The sequence below is a fragment of the Macaca thibetana genome, chromosome 14 (genome assembly GCF_024542745.1).
Source record: "Macaca thibetana thibetana isolate TM-01 chromosome 14, ASM2454274v1, whole genome shotgun sequence".
NCBI classification, from domain to species: Eukaryota; Metazoa; Chordata; class Mammalia; order Primates; family Cercopithecidae; genus Macaca; species Macaca thibetana.
In genome coordinates, this window is record NC_065591.1 from 13,842,379 (window position 1) to 13,861,751 (window position 19,373).

General features: G+C 38.1%; 2 protein-coding genes across 2 annotated transcripts in view; one reads left to right on the forward strand and one right to left on the reverse strand.

Moving 5' to 3' along the window:
- MRPL16 (mitochondrial ribosomal protein L16) overlaps positions 1 to 19,373 on the forward strand; it is a 129,324-nt gene that overhangs the window by 11,875 nt on the left and 98,076 nt on the right. The window lies entirely within an intron of this gene.
- Positions 6,629 to 12,876, reverse strand: LOC126935522 (oocyte-secreted protein 4A). The gene is made up of 5 exons (XM_050757036.1): positions 12,544 to 12,876; positions 11,218 to 11,396; positions 9,765 to 9,862; positions 7,706 to 7,840; positions 6,629 to 6,930 (listed from the first exon to the last, which is right to left on the reverse strand). The coding sequence occupies exons 1-5, from the start codon at positions 12,608 to 12,610 to the stop codon at positions 6,855 to 6,857; spliced, it is 555 nt and encodes a 184-aa protein (XP_050612993.1). The 5' UTR covers positions 12,611 to 12,876; the 3' UTR covers positions 6,629 to 6,854.

The following is a 19,373-nucleotide window of genomic DNA, read 5'->3' on the forward strand; positions in this document are numbered from 1 at the left end:
CATTTTAGGCTAATGCATATTTTATTTTTCTTTATGGTTAGTGCTTTTTGTGTCTTCTTTAATAAGTCCTTCTTACACCAAAATCATGAAGAAATTTTCCTCTATTCTCTTCTGAAAGTTTTTTACAATTAAGCTCTTTATATTTACATTCTTAATCCACTTGGTATTAATTTTTCTGAATAGGGCAAGGTAAATGACCATATGTATATTCAAATGAATATCCAGATATTTCAGTCCCACTTTTAAAAAGTCTTCCGTTATCTACCTCTCTTCAGTCTGTTCATCATAAATCAAGAGTCTATATATGTGTATATCTATTTCTAGACTTTATATTTTACTCATGGGTTTTTTTTTGTATATTCTTATGCCAATAACACACTATCTTGATTATCAATTTGTACTTCATCTTTATATATGATACATGAAGTCCTCCTTTATTTTCTGTTTGACAGTATTTGACCGTATTTGGCCAATTGCAATTACATGTAAATTTTAAAACCAGCTTGCCAAATTTCAATTTTTAAAAAGTTGTGATTTTTAGGAGATTAGAATCAATCTAAAATCCATGAGTCTAGCAATCAATGAACATATTGTCTATTTATTTAGATCTTTGTTAATGTCTCAAGGTAAATTTTTATAATTTCCTATAGTTTTTGTACGTATTTTCTTAGATTTACTCCTAAGTATCAGATATTCTCATCCTATTATCATTTTTTCTATTCACTTACTGTTGCTGGTTCAGCAAATTCCAGTTGCTTTTTGTAAATCAATTGTTAACTCTAATAATTTATCTGTAAATTCTTCTGTATTTTCTATATACATAATTATTCACCTGTGAATGAGTTTCTTAATGGTTAACTAATTACTTATCTGTAAATTCTTTTGTATTTTCTATATACATAATGATTCACCTGTGAATGAGTTTCTTTCTATATTATCTTTTATTCCTTAATGTTGCTGTATGTACTCTATCTAGAACCATCAACAAAGACTTTAATAAAAATAGTAATCATGGGTACCTTTATCTTATTTCTTATCAGAGAGAAAGGTATCAGCATCTTACCCTGTAAAAACATGATGTTTGATGTAGGGTATTTTAAACTTTCCCAAATTAAAGATGTTTCTTTGTATTGTTTGCTCATTTTTGTCATCATCAGCTGATGTATTTTATCAAATATGTTTACTGCATCTACTGAGTTGACTATATTATCCATTAATCTGGTATTGTGGTAAAATACTGTGATAGGGCCAAGTGCAGTGGCTCACCCCTGTCATCGCAGCAGTTTGGCACGCCAAGGCAGGAGAATCACTGGAACTCAGGAGTTCGAGACCAACCTGGGCAACATAGTGAAACCTTATCTCTACTAAAAATTCAAAAACATAAGCCGGCTGTGGTGGTATATGCCTGTGGTCCCAGCTACTTGGGGGGCTGAAGCGGGAGGATTGCTTGAGCCTAGGAAGTCAAGGCTACAGTGAGCCTGACTGTCTCACTGCACTCCAGCCTAGGTGACAGAGTGAGACTCTGTCTCAAAGAAAAAAAGGATACTGTAATAGCTTTTTCTAATATTTAGTCCAAATTTCATTATTGATGCAAAACAAATTATAATGTATTATTATTTATATATTTCAGTTTTTTTTTTTTTGCTTAAAACTTTTACATCTATATTCATTGGTGAAAATGGCCTGTCATTTCCTTCTCTTATGAGGTTATCAAGATTAGCCTAGCTTCATAAAGTAAGCTGATAATTATTTCTTTTTCAATTTTCTTGAAGAGTTTTAGATTGAAATTATTTTCCTCTTAAATGTCTTGTAGAAATATTACATGAAGCAAACTGGGCCTTGAATTTGATTTATAGCAGGTTTTTGATAATTTATTTTATTGTTATAAAACTATAGTTTTAAAATGATGATTCCATAATTACTTTTGTTGAGTAACGTACTTCTAAGCATTTGTCAATATCTTCTAATATTTCAGATAAATTGGCATGTAATTGTTCTTTATGTCCTTAACTATTAAATAAATAAATCTATTTATTAAAGTTATTTATTATCTGCCTAACCTGATGCCTCTTTTTCATTTCTAATATTCAAAGAATCACAGTTGGCTTTGTTGAGCTTTGTGATTTTTTTTCAGAAATTTTAAAATCTATGCTATTTTTATTTTTTATTTTTTGCTTCTTTTTTCTTTGAATCTATTTTGCGCTACAAATTTCTCGAAATGGTTTGTTAGTGTATTGTTTTCAAGCTTTCCTCTCTTCTAATACATTTCATTCTATAAATCCCTTTCTATATACTGTTTTAATTACATCTTACAGGTTTGGAACTGTGGCCTTTTTGTAATCATTTTTATTTGAAATATTTTCTAATTATTGTTATGACTTTTTGATCATTGATTATTAAGATATTTATTCCTCAATTTATGCACATGATGATATTTAAATATCTTTTTCGTTGTTTGGTAGAGACAGGTTCTCACTTTGTTGCCTAGGCTGGTCTCGAGCTCCTGACTTCAAATGATCCTTCTTACCTCGGCCTCCCAAAGTGGTGGGATTACTGGTGTGAGCCAGTGTGCCCAGCCTAAAATATCTTTTTTTAATTTTTGAATTATAGAGACATTCTTTCTGTCAGAAAATACACAACATTCTGTATGATTTTAATCCTTTGAAATGTATTAAGACTTCTTATAATGTTGAATATTATCTTTTTTGTGCTGACCTTTACCCTGCACCTTGCTGAATTCATTTATTAGTTCTAGTAGCTTCCTTGTGAATTCTTTGGATTTTCGATATATAAGATCACATCATCTGCAAACACAGATAATTTTACTTCTACTGTTTCAATTTCGATGACTTTTATTTCTTTTCTTGCCTAGTTTTCCTGGCTAGAACTTCTAGTCCTATTGCAATCTTTATTTTGTTTTGCTGTTGGATATCTTCACATCTTCGGAAATCATCTAAGGTTAATAATATTTTAAGTTTATATGTTTCCAAAAATATCTATTTTCTCACAAATTCTTTCTGAATGTTAATGCTGTTTATCCATAGTCTTCTAGCATTCAAGCTTATAATTCTGTAACAATTTAACTTTTATAACATGTTTCATCTGTATTATTTGAGAGTATGGACTTGTGCTATCAAGGCAAGAAAAGAAAATAGTTAAAATCAATAAGGAGTAATAAACTTAGATGTAAATAACATAGGCAAATTTATAGGATATCTTAAGTACAGAAGTATTAGAAGAAGGCTGTGGAACACCACAGAATTAATAAAATCTGTTAAATATAGATGAGTCAGTGTGATGGTTGATTTTACGTGTCAGTCTACCTGGGCCACGGGGTGCCCAGCTATTTGGTTAAACATTATTTCTGGGTGTGTTTGTAAGGGTGTTTCCAGAGGAGACAAGCATTTGAATAGGTAAGCTAAGTAAAGCAAAGCGTCCTTCCCAACGTGGCTGGGCATCATCCAATCTGTTGATGGTCTGAATAGAACAAAAAGACAGGGGAATGGAGAATTCACTCTTTTTCACTTGACTACTTGAACTCAGATATTATTGGTCTTCTTCTGCCCTCAGGCTGGGACTCGCACGCTTCATGTTCCTGATTGTCAGGCTTTTAGACTCAGACTGGAACTATACCATGAGCTTTCCTGGGTCTCTAGCTTGAGGATCTTGGGAATTAGCCTCCATGATGATCTGAGCCAACACACACATGTGTGCACACACACATATATATATGCATGTGTATATATATATTGACCTAACATCTGTATAACATTGCCCACCTATTGGTGATACCTAATGTAGTCACATTATGGCCCTCGTATGTTTTTTACTCCTCTGCATGAATTCCATGGCAGTACACCACATGAACTGGTGAGCTACAGCTCTGGGTGGGGAGCTTGCCTCTGTGACACTCTGATAGAGCAAATGCATGTCCCTGACCTTGAGCACCTTCTGCCTGGAGCCCACTTTTTCAACCCTCAATTCAGGTTCTTATAATCTCATAATCACAGTCAGTGCAGAAAGATGATGCAGCGGAGATAAAGACAGCACATGAACAGTGCATATTTGAGGACGACAGTAACATGGTCCTTCAATTCTGCCTCTACCCTATCCTAAATGCATCTTCTCTCTTCAAAACCCTTCCCCACTTATTTTCTCTTGCTTCCTTGCTGTATATAGACTTAAATGTGTGTGGTTGGATCATCTTTCATCTATGACACCTCTGGGAGGGATGGACAAATATTAATAGGTCCTGCACTGATGACTTCTACAAAGGACACTTGTGTGTAGAAAACCTTTTTGCTTTGCTTTTAGGCTTGGGGCGGTGGCTCATACCTGTAATCCCAGCACTTTGGGAGGCCAAGTTGGGTGGATCACCTGAGGTCAGGAGTTCAAGACCAGCCTGACCAACATGGTGAAACCCCATCTCTACTAAAAATAAAAAATTAGCTGGGCATGGTGGTACATCCCTGTAATCTCAGCACTTTGGGAGGACAAGGTGGGTGAATCACTTGAGGTCAGTGAGACCAACCTGGCCAACATGGTGAAACCCCATCTCTACTAAAAATATTTTTAAAAATTAGCTGGGCATGGTGATGTGCACCTGTAATCCCAGCTACTAGGGAGGCTGAGGCAGGAGGATCACTTGGAGGTTGCAGTGAGCCAAGATCGTGCCATTGCACTCCAGCCTAAGCAACAAGAGTGAAATGCAAAAAAAAAAAAAAACGTTTTACTTTGCTTGACATTTTTAAACTGCTCTGTAGGATTTCTCAACTCTTGGTTTTCTAAAATTGAAACATAAGTCTAACAAAAAGACACAAGTTGAAAGAATTGAGGAACAGAGAGCATATACATGTATGAATCATTCATTAAAACAAGGAATTGCAGCAACTCAGTTAAATTGTCAAATTTACTTAAAATAGGTGACGCATTTCTCTCTAGAGAAAAATGAAAAATATCTCATGAATTAAAATGAAAATCATGTTCTTACATTCAAGCATTGAAATAGTTCATATTGTGTTAGTAAATTCCCTTAGGGGCTTAAGAGGGGAAAATGCACTGGGAAATAAACAGAAATAAAGGACAGTAGAATAGGTAGCATTGGGGGACTATGTCTATTTACTACATTACCCAAGAAAGAACAGCATTTGAGACACATTTATGGACTTCAACTTTCAATTTTTCTCATAAGAAAATTCAATCTTTAATCCACTGGTGAGAAGAGATGGAATCACTCGACAGCCTTACTTGGATTTTTGCTGGTCTGGAAATCTTCCTGGCCCCAGACCCTTTATATCTTATAAACTCTGAGGCAGAGGTTCCTCCCTCTGACTGGTTAAGAAAGGGCAGAGATTTGCAGGACACCTTATTTGTCCAGGGCTCTAACTGTTTGACAGCCTTATCAGGACTAGAGTATGCTGCGATTATGTCCCCTTGTTACTTTTGTCAACTGATCCATAATCCAGAGATTAGGAGTGAAGAGTTTCAAGAGAATCCCTAAAAGCAGAAGATTTTTACCTTCTTTTCAAATACTGCCATTTGCCTTTAGAGATATTTGGACAAGGAAAATTCACTTTTGGTTTGAAGCAATCATAACGCAGAAACCAACTGGAATTTTATTTCCTCTCAATTCTAGCCTCTTTATATGACCAGATGGATGAACCTAAATCCCCAAACTAATTTGAAATTGCTAACACACAGAAAAGGAAAGTGATACAGAGGGTAAAAAATACAGAAAAGTAGAGATTGAAATAGGCTATTTTCTGAACCATTTATAAAGAAAATTCTAGGCCGGGCATGGTGGCTCACACCTGTAATCCCAGCACTTTGGGAGGCCAAGGTAGCTGGATCACGAGGTCAGGAGATCAAGACCATCCTGGCTAACGTGGTGAAACCCCATCTCTACTAAAAATACAAAAAATTAGCCTGGCGTGGTGGTGGGCGCCTATAGTCCCAGTTACTAGCAAAGCTGAGGCAGGAGAATGGTGTGAACCCAGGAAGCGGAGCTTGCAGTGAACCAAGATCATACCACTGCACTCCAGCCTGGGTGACACAGCAAGACTCTGTCAAAAAAAAAAAAATTCTGATTTCACCTTATTTTATACATATCATTAGAAGCCAGCGAAATGGGGAACAACTAGAGAATTAGATTATGATACAATAGTTCCCTTTATCCATAGGGGATGCATTCCAAGACCCCCAGGGGATACTGAAATTGTGGTTAGTACCAAACCCTGTATAAACACTGTACTTTTTCTTATACATGTCTATGATAAAGTTTAATTAGCCACAGTAAAAGATTAACAAACATATAATATGCTACAACAAGAGTTATGTGAATGTGTCTCTCTTTGGAGTATGTAATAAGTATGAAATGGAATTATAAATTTCCACGAAGATATTAAGACTATGTTAGTATTTTGAGACCACAGTTGACAGCGAGTAACTGAAACCATGGGAAGCAAAACTGAATAAGGAAAGACTACTGTGTATTAGATACTCTATTGCTACCCAAAACAGATGATGGGTAAGCCTAGTCACAATATGCAATTGCCTCACACTTTATAATGCTCTGTGGATCAGGACTTAGGCTTTAAAAAATATAAATAACTATTAAGAATTATAAAACTTTATTTAAGAATAAAGTTTATTTATTACAAGTTTAAAATCTGGGAAAGGAAGGCTTTTCTCCCTACCCCAACAATTCATAAATATGGACAACAGAGCAAGTTTTTCGTTTAAAAATATCACATTTGAAATGATAAAAGACAATATCCAGTGACTAGTTCAACTTCTAAAAGGCAATGAAATCCTTAAGCGGCCAGAGCACCAGGTGAATGAATAGGGTGGCCTCATCATCCAGAATGTATAGCTTTGTTCTTACACTTAGGAAGGGATACAATTAAGTAGCTCAACAAGGGAACACTGTTCCTGTAAGGAAGGAAAAGAAACAGTTACGTTGTTGTACTGATGGGAAACTACTATCTAACTAAGGAACCACTGAGGCTCAACCAAATGGGAACCTGGGAAAAAGGCATCAATTTTAAACCCCAGGAACCATTATAATATTCTAATGATTCAAGTATCACAAATATGATATATACACATGTATACACACATACATGTTATGTGTATATATAGCTATTAGTTAACAAATGCTTAGTAAATTATTATAAATTTTACATGAGGACACCATATCAAGTTTAGAATTATGAGGGTCGGCTGATACGTGGAATAAGGGCCTGTCCTTCTAGCATAATAAAGTCTAAAGATTATACCCTATTTGAATATTGTTATGGCTCATTTGAGTTTTCTCTTGCTGACATTTAGTTCTTTTAGAACAAAAAGCTGGAATTAGAGTTAACATAGATATCAATTACTATCTTTATGGGAATCTATGATCCCATTGCACACTTATATTACATGCACCAAAGATGGTTTATCTCTAGCTCAAGAAAGTTAACATAACAGAACTATTGAGGTTACAATTGCAAATCTGTTTTACATAAGGAAATAATGAGAAATGCCAAGATAAAATATATCCCTAATAGACATAAAAAATGCAGTATTCCAATGATCCTGAACTAAAATCATAGGGGCAATAGTACACAAAGTGTGGCGTATGACACCACCTTACTAAACTCTGGCCTTTTTTATATATAAACGTACTGTAAGCATTTATGGTACTAATTCAAAATACTCTTACACATAGGATACTCTTGGACGGATTCCCAAGTCTTCAAGTTTGCGTGATAGTGAGCAGTGCTGTCCCACTGACCTTCTGCATTCACGACGGTTGTCATTCTCTCCCCTTCTCATCACTAAGATTATTGGAAACCTTCTGAAAAAGAGAAAAAAATAGATTTAAGCTTTGTATCTATTATGCTTTTGGAGGTGGAGAAAAAGTTGAAATGTGGAGAAAACTAAATTAAACAGATCTCTTCCAGCTGTGAGAGAATGCTAAATCAGCTAGCTTAGACAAATATGAAAATTTATTGTTTCATAGAATATGAGAAAAAATTCACAGATGGTTGAATACAACTTTTCATTATTCCAGAATGTACTATTGGGACCTGAAGCTAATTTCATAGGATGTCAAATATCAAGAACTCTTAATAAGTGGCTGAAGCAGTTCTTATCTCTAATCATCTCAATGGACATCTACAGAGAGTAATTAGAGGCATGCAGCTCCGAGTTATTGGCCTATGACAGAGGTGTAAGTGGGGTCACTAAAGTTCTCCCTCCCTTAATGAAGCCAAATAAAGGTGTTTCTATCAGCTTCTCCAACACTGAGTTTCCTACAGCAAGAGGCTGACATTTTACTCCCAAGTATCTGCCTATGCAGTAGAATGACATATGAGAGACATGGAGTGTAGAAAAGGGGGCAGAAAGGTCATATTCTCCCACCATGAATTATAGTATGACTAAGTAATTTCTCTCACAGGTACCAATGTTTTAGCTGTATTTCCAGGATTTCTCTCAAGAATACCTGTGAAGTGGGGAGGAGACCTCAAGAAGTCAAGATACTGGAATAAAAACCAAACAAGACAGAAAATGAGCAGGTTGTGTGGAGGCCTACGGTGGCAATTGTATGGACTAAGAAGGAAGCCTTGTTTAGATTGGTCTATCAGGAAATATGCAGTTGTGATGGCCACCCCCTTTCTAAGGACTCCAAAAAACTCACATATGCGTAATTTGAGACACACTTCTGGGTGAAGGTGTGATTATCTAGCCAGCATTGCTGGAAATGGACCACAATTGCACCATATAACCATGAGATAATTGTGACCCAACCTCTTTCATCCTGTCATACCCAGCAAAACACGAAGAGAAAAGCAGCAGAGGGAAATGTACTACTCAGATTATACTAAACCCTCTTCCCCAAATCCTTTGTGTGCTCTGTAAAACTCTAGGAGTCTTAAAGGAAACCTAAATTTGATATAATACTGGAGATAGGGACCTGACTTGATTTTTACTTATGAGAAGGACCAAAGATGCTGTTAATGAAGAAAAGCAAATATTTCACAGTACAGTTGAAGTCAGTGGTTGTAAGATAAATATAGCCATTAAATTCTGTGTCTCCAGAGACCAGACTGTTCAAAATAGGTTGGAATGAACACTCTAGGGGCAGAGAGAACACACGTGCAATTGGGCCTTGTGAACAGCTCACCCAGGGATCTGATCACAAGCAGAATTGCCTCAACCTTCATCAACAGGCTCTCCTGCTTTATTCTCTCATTCAAGAAAAGTTTCTCCAATAAGGAGAGAATTGCGGTCATTAGCAAGTCTTGATTTTTATTTATATTGCAGAAACTAACAAATCAGAGACTAACTCGATTCTAGTTTTAAAACTGAGAAAATACTGATTTTGAATCTCTTGGTTCCTCCTCATATCTGCAGAAAGGTGGTATGGTTTGTACAAAAACTTAAAAGCACCTATAATAGCCATGAATGAGGCAGTATGGGTAGGTGCAGACAAGGAACACCGCAAAAAAGGAACGATTACTAACAAAAACTTTCTGATATGATCTCTTTAGTGACTGTAGAATTCTCATATAGCAACTGAGCCTCATCTACTCGTTCAGAAACTACATTGAGAGAATCAATTTTTTTAGACCTACTCACATGACCAAACAGAACACCACAGATCAAATTTGATCCAATGTCCAACCTTAGCATAATGTTCGGCAGTTTAACTGATCAAAACACCTAGAAGCCAAAGATAATGTTAGATAGCCTTGATCTCAGTAGTGCACTGCACTTACCTTTGCACATAGCATGATACTGGGATGTGTAAATTGAAGTCAAAATTCGGTGGCTCATATACAATTAAACTTTCAATGAGCATACCTACTCCATGTTCCTAAAGGTGTAAAGGATATAAGTTATCTTAATTATATTTCTTTCAAATGCTTTCAAATTCCATTTTTAAAATATAGATTAAAAACAAAATAATAATTTTTACTTTTATTTTTACTTTATGACATAAAGTAGGTATGAGTGCAAGGTTTACAACAGAAAAGCAGAGCTAAGTGATAAAAATCCCTGGTTTTAGCAGACATTAATAGCTCCTGCCATAGTAGCAGGGACATTGTATTCAGCAGTTGAGTCTGCATAGACAACTTTTGATCACCACATTTGTTTAAGAGTCAGGGTCTGGGTCAGGCGCGTTGGCTCACGCCTGTAATCCCAACGCTCTAGGAGGCAGAGGTGGGCAGATCACTCAGTCAAGAGATTGAGACCATCCTGGCCAACAAGGTGAAACCCCCATCTCTACTAAAAATACAAAAATTAGCTGGGCATGGTGGTACGCGCCTGTAGTCCTAGCTACTCGGGAGGCTGAGGCAGGAGAATTGCTTGAACGCGGAAGGTGGGGGTTGCAGTGAGCCGAGATTGTGCCACTGCACTCCAGCCTGGCGACAGAGCAAGGCTCCATCTCAAAAAAAAAAAAAAAAAAAAAAAAAAAAAAAAAAAAAAAGAGTCAGGGTCTGATTCAGGCAGACCTAAATTATTCAGTGTGAATTTTGGCTAGATATTTGACAACTTTAGAAAAGCAGCTGAGTCAGCCTCATGCTAAATTGAGTACTTGCCAAATGCTAGACTTTTTTTTTATACTAGAGATACAGCAGCAAACAAACGATAAAGTCATGCACTTAGACCCAAAAATAGGATCAGTTCACCTAATCTTTACTAGAAACAGATGTGACTCCAAAAAGGAAAAACCAGGCTATAATTACAAAACACAGCAACAATTTAACATGAAGAAAAAAAAAAAAACAGCTTTCTGGTGACAGGAAAGATTGGTTTATCTTATTAATACAGGAACTATATAAACTGATACACTCCATTTTCATCAAAATTTTAGGTCAATAACAAGAGTTGGGTATTTGTGACACTGTTTCAAAACAAAATGTTTCTCTCAAACTAGATTTAACACAGAGTATTTTAAAAAACAAAAAACCACTATCACAGGCAAAAGAGATACGTTGCCAAAAAAAAAAGGTTTTTAAAGTAGGAATGCATAGTTTTTGGGATCCCAAATCCTATTTGTCTTTCCGACAGATAGAAGCAATATCCAAAAATGTTAAAGAGAATGGTCAATATTACATGAACTATTAACTGACAATTAAAATTTGAATACTGTAGTTTTAGTCATTGGTTTGTGGACCCAAAACAGTCAAAAGATATATTATTGGTTGAAATAATAACTGCTCTTACGCTCACTCTGATGCCACAAAAAGTTAGAAGATACAGGAACCCAAAGAAATCCACCTCGACCATGTTTACAGGACAGCCAATTCCTAGAGAGAGTTCGTTTTGCAGAGGTTGCAGGTCATTTAACAGTGGCGTTCGTCTAAGTTTGACCTGGAGCCAGGTTTCAGAACAGGTTATAGACACTGTTGAAAGAAAATTTGAAAAGGGAAAACATCAGATAGTATGTCTGCCCCCACACAAAGTGCTCAGGAAATGTTCAACCTTTTGAGCTGAATTCCCAACTGTAGAGTGAAAATGTTTTGTTTCTATTTGTATATTTTTCCACTGGGAGATCTTGGGCCAATTAATCTCTGTGTGTCTCAGTTTTTTTTCATCAGAATGTGGAAAAACCGTAGAAGCACTTCTTGAGAATTTCTAAGCTAAATAAGTCAAATATCCCAACATACTCACTTTACTTTTAGGGATTGTTCAAATTTTACCAACAGGTCTCATGAATACATTTTTGAAATATATCTAGGTGTAAGTGATATCTGAAATGGAGACACAAGAAAAAGTTCTGATATTTGGTTGCACACAATGGAAAAATAGATCATGTGCTTCCACTTAAAATTTTATTTTGATCAAAATATCTGAGCCAATAAATATTAATTGGTATGTGAAACTCAGGATTCAGAAACAAAATAATATTGCAGTTACTACAATAATTTTTTTATGATTGCCAACTATGTTAAATTTTGGTTTGGGGTCTTACTTCATTTTCAGTACATTTCTATGGAGTCAATTTTATCATTATCCCATATTTACACATGGATAAATTTAAGGTCACATAGCTTTTAAATGGCAGATCAGGATTAAAACCTATGCAAAATCTATTCAGAGCCTCAACTCTGAAAAGGAATCATAAACAATTGAATACAGCTGACTACTCTCTGTCCAAACTTCATACCCCATGGCCAGAAATGTAGACCTAGTAACCTCCTCTCCTAGGCACTGGGCAGTCTCTCCTGATTTTGCCAGTCACTGTAAGTATTTCACATTCAGCAAAGTAACAAGCTAGTCTCCAGCAGAGAAAGAACCTGGAAATATTTTGCATGTAAGAAAAATAAAAACGGCACCTTGAGATCAACTTAGAGGAAAAATTCAAGAGGAAGTACAGGGGTAAAGATAAAACTATGTGTGGCTGTAACTTTGCAATCATTAGCTATTAGCAACTGATCACCAGGTTATAAAAAACAAACTCCCGAAGTCAACAATATGTTTTTAAAAAAAAAGAAAAAAAGGCCCTGCTGTTAGAAATCGCCACCTCCAAAAATTCCCGCTTTTTCTTACAATCTTGGAGACCATGAATCAACTCGAAAAGCATGAGGAGCTCTCCCAACACACAAGAGATCTTCATTGCTTCAGATTCCAGCCCAAGGTATCACAGGAAACAGAAAACCTAGGGAAGTGGGCCTCCACAGGTGTTTATAAACCTCTTACCTCCTCAGCTGTGGGTGATGGTTTATCATTCTGGAAAGCACTGAGAACCCCTTAGCATAGTTTTGGCTTTTCGTCCTCACAGCTGAAGTTCGGTTGGTGCAAAAGTAAGTGCAGTTTTTGCCATTGAAAGATAAATCAGAAAATCAGGAAGGAACATGTGGAAAGTGGTTCTAGGCTGCATCCCCTACCACCATGTCTTTTTTCCCAAGCATGTGGATGTGTCGGAAATTGTGTCTGACATAATATTTGATATGTGTCTATTGAACTGTTAAAAGTAGGGCTTTGCAAGATGATTTGAGAAATTCAGGTGGTGATACAGAAGAATTACTTATGAATTGATTTTTTTTTTTTTTTTTTTTTTTTTTTTTTGAGACGGAGTCTCGCTCTGTCACCCAGGCTGGAGTGCAGTGGCCGGATCTCAGCTCACTGCAAGCTCTGCCTCCCGGGTTCACGCCATTCTCCTGCCTCAGCCTCCCGAGTAGCTGGGACTACAGGCGCCTGCCACCTCGCCCGGCTAAGTTTTTGTATTTTTAGTAGAGACGGGGTTTCACTGTGTTACCCAGGATGGTCTCGATCTCCTGACCTCGTGATCCGCCCGTCTCGGCCTCCCAAAGTGCTGGGATTACAGGCTTGAGCCACCGCGCCCGGCCTTGAATTGATTAACAATATTGCAATATTGCATATTATATTCACTCTGGGTTCTTGTGAAAAAAGAAAAAAAAAAAAGCTATTGCTCTAGCTCCCAACCAATGATTCAGATCCAGTAAACCTGGGCTAAGATGCGCTCACTAATCGGTGCTTGTAATCAGCTTCAGGAGGTTTTGATTCAGGTAAATAAACCCACACACCTGTGGTCTAAGCTTTGGCAAAACAGTGGTTTCTGGTTTAATTTTGCTTTCCCTACAAGCATTTTATTATGAACATGCACATATCTAGAAATATTCTCTAAGGGCATTTTTGGACAATTAAATCTAGTAATGAAAAATTGTAAGATATGGAATAATAGATAATAACAGCATCACTCGGTTCTACATTTTGGCAGAAATCAACCTCCAAAAAACTTCCTCTCAAAAAGTAAAAGTAAAAGCCTAATAAATTATTTTTAGAAATTGTGTAGCGTATCACATAGATTGCCTTAGCTTCTAAGTACAAAATAGTTGTTTCTAGCTATATGAATCTCCAGGATTATGAACTGATGTAACAAAGAGCAAGCAAAAAGTAACATCTGTGAACATCAGAAACCTCAAAATCCTTTCTACTAAACGTTTTTATTATATTGCATGTTCTTTAAAATTAGTAGGATTTTATGTTAAGGTATCTATCACTTAAATTATATTTGGGAAGGAGAGCTTTACAGTAGATTGAATTTATGAAGAATATTTCAGTGGTTTTTATTTGAAAATATCTGTTTTCTTATTTAAGATGTGAATAAACATATTGTTATTTTAAATAGCTAGCTACATAGAAGTACATAAAATAATACTGGAATTTCTAATTCCAATAGCTTACATGCTTTCCTCCTCTGTTAAAATAACCGCTAATTTTTATAAGTGTTAAATTCATATAAAATTAACAATTTTGAAGTATATAATTCAGTGGACTTGGTACATGCACATGTGTGAAACCATCACCCCTACAGTTCCCAAATATTTTCATCATCTCCCAAAGGAAAACTTATACCTCTTAAGCAACTCCACACTCCTCCTTTCTCCCAGCCCCTGGCAAGCACCAAGCTACTTTCTATCTCTTCGGATTTACCTATTCTGGACACTTTGTAAAAATTGAATTACACTCTTAACTTTAAAAATCATGCTATTTATTTGTTTACAAATAAAAGAGGCTTTATATCTTATAAAGGGTTACAGACTGCAAGACGGCCATCCTAACAGGCTGGGATGCACAGTCTCCAACACAGTCTGAAAGGCACATTGCAGGGAGGGAGGAGTGAGATGGGAATTTATGCTGAATGGGTTGGCCAAGCATATGTATTCAACAGGTTATAGGAGGACCTATGAATATTCTCTAGGGCGGTTCTAACACGTAAGTGCTGAATAAGCATGCATGTTATATATGACCCATGTTCACTTTGGGGTGGAGACTTAACATTTAAATGTATCACAATTAGGCCTTCTACATCTAAAGGTCTTTCCAAGACACAAAGTTATACAAGTGTGCAACCTCTGTAAACTGGCCAGAACCAGTTCTTGCTCAGTCGTCTCTTATCAGGAGAGAGTTGCTGAGATGAGTCCCTTGTCCAATCAAAGCTGTAGTGATGGCTTGTAGCGCAGGAAGGTCAGCCTCTGGCAGTGAATGAGCTGTCATTGTTAACATTGCTTATCTCAAGGCCAGCGCTTGTTTAGCTGCTGAAAAAGAAAAACCTTGTGGCAGTTAGAACAAAGTTTATTCTTTGAGTGTAGGGGTGCATGACTTAACCATTACTTGGCATGGCCGTGGGTCCTGTTTATAGTTTTGTATGCTATTGCCACAAAGAGTTCGTTGTGTCAGCCTTATGATCTTTTTTTGAGACAGAGTCTCACTCTGTTGCCCAGGCTGGAGTGCAGTGGCGCAATCTCGGCTCACTGCAACCTCCACCTCCCTGGTTCAAGTAATTCCCCTGCTTCAACCTCCTGAGTAGCTGGGATTATAGGCACACGCTACCACGCCCAGCTAATTTTTTTTGTATTTTTAGTAAAGATGGGGTTTTACCATGTTGGCCAGACTGGTCTCGAACTCCTGACCTCAGGCAATCTGCCTGCCTCAGCCTCCCCACATGCCGAGATTATAGACATGAGCCACCACGCCCAGCCTGATCTCTTTTTTTAATATTAATGCTAGTCAGGTGTTGTGTCTAAACCACAGAAGGGAAGTCGTGTAACAAGGCATGTCCAACCCCCCACCCCAGGATGGCTGGAAACACAGTTCTTAAGGTTTCTCTGGGGTCCTCTTGGCCAAGATGGGGGTTCATTAAATCAGTTGAAGGCCTAGAACTTTATTTTTAGTTCACATGGTACCATGAATCCATACTTCATTCCTTTTTATGGCTGTATAGTATTCTGTTTTGTGGGTATAGCACATTTTCTTTTTTTTTTTTTTTGAGACGAAGTCTCGCTCTGTCGCCCAGACTGGAGGGCAGTGGTGTGATCTTGGCTCACTGCAAGCTCCAAGCTCCACCTCCCGGGTTCACACCATTCTCCTGCCTCAGCCTCCCAAGTAGCTGGGACTACAGGCACCCGCCACCACACCTGGCTAATTTTTTGTATTTTTTTAGTAGAGACTGGGTTTTACTGTGTTAGCCAGGATGGTCTCGATCTCCTGACCTCGTGATCCACCTGCCTTGGCCTCCCAAAGTGCTGGGATTGCAGGCGTGAGCCACCGCGCCCGGCTCTAGCACATTTTCTTGAGTCATTCAACCACTGATGAACTTTAGGGTTGATTCCATCTTTGCAAATAGTGCTACTCTGAAAGCTGTTGTTCAACATTTGTTTGAATTCCTATTTTCAATTATTTGGGGCATTTGACTCAGCTTTCATTGCCTCCTATTCACCCCCTTGCTGAGGGAGAGATTCCTATCCTAGGGCTATGGTGATAGCCAAACACACACCTGCCACTGAGCAGATGTGCTCGAAAGCAATTCACTGGTGTGTACATTCACAGCCTTGCAAAGGAGAACACCACATAGCACATAGGTCCACATGAGGGCTGCACTTAGGAGCACAGGGAACAACCAGGGGCTCTGGAACATAAGCTTTGTAATATCAAGAGGGTGAGGTGACCTCTAGATCCCACAGGAGCGTATGATTGGTTTGTTTGAATAATTCTGCAGACTGCCAGGGAACTGAAACCCACTGTTCAGAGATAAGCAGGAACTGTATCTGGTCTCCTTGATAAGCAGAGCTGTGTAGCGGGGACCTTATCTGCAGGAGCAGAGGAGAGAGAGAAATGTGCAGTTAGGCCATTATAGCCCTTCCAGTTTCACCAGATGCGGAGATAGCATGTGATACCAGGCCTTACTATTTATTAGTCCTTACATGACAGCCTAGGAGTGAAACTGCCAAGCTCCCCACAGCGGCTGTATTATTTTACATTTCTTCTTTGTTTTGTTTTGTGTATTTTTTTTTTATTATTTTTTTGAGATGGAGTCTTACGCTATCATCCAGGCTGGAGTGCAGTGTCGTGATCTCGACTCACTGCAACCTCCACCTCCTGAGTTCGAGTGATTCTCCTGCCTCAGCCTCCCAAATAGCTGGCACTACAGGCAAGGGCCACCATGCCTGGCTAATTTTTGTATTTTTTGTAGAGATGCGGTTTCACCATGTTGGCCAGGCTGGTCTCGAACTTCTGATCTCAGGTGATCCGCCCACCTCAACCTCCCAAAGTGCTGGGATTACAGGTGTGAGCCACTGCACCAGGCCTTTTGTGTATTTTTAACTTTTAAGTTCAGGGGTACAAGTGCAGGTTTGTTACATAGGTAAACTTGTGTCATAGAGGTTTGTTGTTCTGATTATTTCATCACCCAAGCATTAAGCCTAGTACCCATTGGTTATTTTTCCTGACCTTCTTCCTCTTCCCACCCTCCACCCTCCAAAAGGCCCCAGTGTGTGTCGTTTCCCTGTACATGTTAGGTGTTTTCATCATTTAGCTCCCACTTATAAGTGAGAACATGTGGTATTTGGTTTTTGTTTCTGCATTAGTTTGCTGAGGATAATGGCCTCCAGCTCCATCCATGTCCGTGCAAAGGACATGATCTTGTTCTTTTTTATGACTGCATGGTATTTCATGGTGTATGTGTACCACATTTTCTTTATCCAATCTATCACTGATGGACATTTAGGCTGAATCCATGTCTTTGCTATTGTGAATAGTGCTGCAATGAACATATACATGCATGTCTTTATAACAGAATCATTTATATTCCTTTGGGTATATACCTAGTAATGGGATTGCTGGATCAAATGGTATCACTGTCTTTAGGTCTTTGGGGAATCTCCACACCATCTTCCACAATGGCTGAACTAATTTACACACCCACAGTGTTCAAGCATTCTTTTCTCTCTACAGCCTCACCAGCATTTGTTATTTTTTGACTCTTTAATAGTAGCCATTCTGACTAGTGTTAGATGGTAGCTTAAGAATTAAGAACCCTTAATTCTCATCCCACTTAACTTTTCAGCAACAGATAATACAGTTGACAGCTCCGCCTGCATGGCTCCCTGGACCCCACTCTGCCCTGGTTTTACTTCCAATTGACCTTCTCCTTGGCTCATTCAAAGGTTCTGCCTTCTCTCAGCAACCTCTTAACATTGGATATCCCAAGACCTAAACCTTGGACTGATTATCTTCATTTTCCTCACTTCTTTGCTTTGAACTCATGCAATCTTACTGGCTTTAAGTATTAGTATGTGCTGATGAATCCTAATGTTCTACATCCAGTCTGGACCTTCTCCCTCTGAACTGCAGACCTGTATATTCAACTACTCACTTGCTCTCTCCTCTTGGAGATCTAAGCAGCATCTTAAACATGACATTTTCAAAATAAGGTTTCCAAACCAACATCTTCCACATTTTTATCCAAGACAGTAGCATCTCCTACTTTATAGTAGCTCATAAATCCTAAACTCTCCAGATTCCTCTAACATACTTCATATCTAGCTGTCTGCAAATCCTTAGATCAATTTACCCGACCTCTTCCTATGAAATCCATGCTACATCTAAACCAGGGTTCTCATCCTCAGTACTATTGACTCTGGGCCCGGATAACTCTTTGTCATCAGTGGCTGTCTTAGGCACTGTGGATGTTCAGCAGCATCCCTGGGTCTATACAGATGCCAGTAACACACTAACACCATCACTGTAACGAACAAAGTTCCTTCCAGATACATCCCCCAGAGGGTAAAATTGGCCCTGGCTGAAGACCACTGACCTTGTAGTCATCACTACCTAATCCCTCTCCCTACTTCAGTCCCTGCTTCCTCTTGGTGTCTGTTTTCCATCCAGCAGCCAGGGTGATCCTGATAATAAAAATCCAAGTCAGATCACATCACTCCTCCATTTGGAGCTTTCCAGGGGGTTCCCATTTTATTTCAAACAAAAGCCAGGTGTGTCAATCAACTTTGAGAAATTAAATGAGGTACTCCACTCATTGTTTTAGGTGTTTCGGTTGTTGTTTTAAGACCTCATCTGTATGACTTTACCTCTCCAATCATGCTGGCCTTGTTCTGCAAACACTCAGTGACTTTACATCAACTGTTTCCATAGTCTTGAACAGCCTTCCCTCCAGGATCTGCCAGGCTCATTCCTCACTTCCTCCAGTTCTTTCCTCAATTATTACCTTCGAGGGATGTCTTCCCTGATGCCGTATTAAGGACCACAACCCTCACCCAAGAATTCCCTATCTTCTTTCTCTGCCTCTGTGCCCTAAGGTGCATTTACTCTTTCTTAAAATACTATAGAGTATGTTTTTTTGTATACTCTGCCTCCTCCTACTAAAGTGTGAACTCCATGAGGGATTCTTTGTGGAATAAATGAATGATTAGGCCCTGTTACCAGGACCAACCACAACTAAGCCTTAGCTAAGGGCATGAATCAGCAACTGAGAAGAGTTAGTAACTGTACCCTTAAAAACCTATTTCTAATGAGCATTGAAGCTTAAAATTACATAAAAGTCAGTCTTGCAATAACTA

Coding starts and splice junctions, on each gene's coding strand:
- LOC126935522 (XM_050757036.1), bottom strand. CDS start 12,610: ATGAAGATCTCTTGTGTGTTGGGAGAGCTCCTCATGCTTTTCGAGTTG. Junction 11,397..12,543: donor GATTCATGGTCTCCAAGATT/GTAAGAAAAAGC, acceptor TTCTTTCAACAG/TGTCTATAACCTGTTCTGAA. Junction 9,863..11,217: donor TTTGTGGCATCAGAGTGAGC/GTAAGAGCAGTT, acceptor TTACACCTTTAG/GAACATGGAGTAGGTATGCT.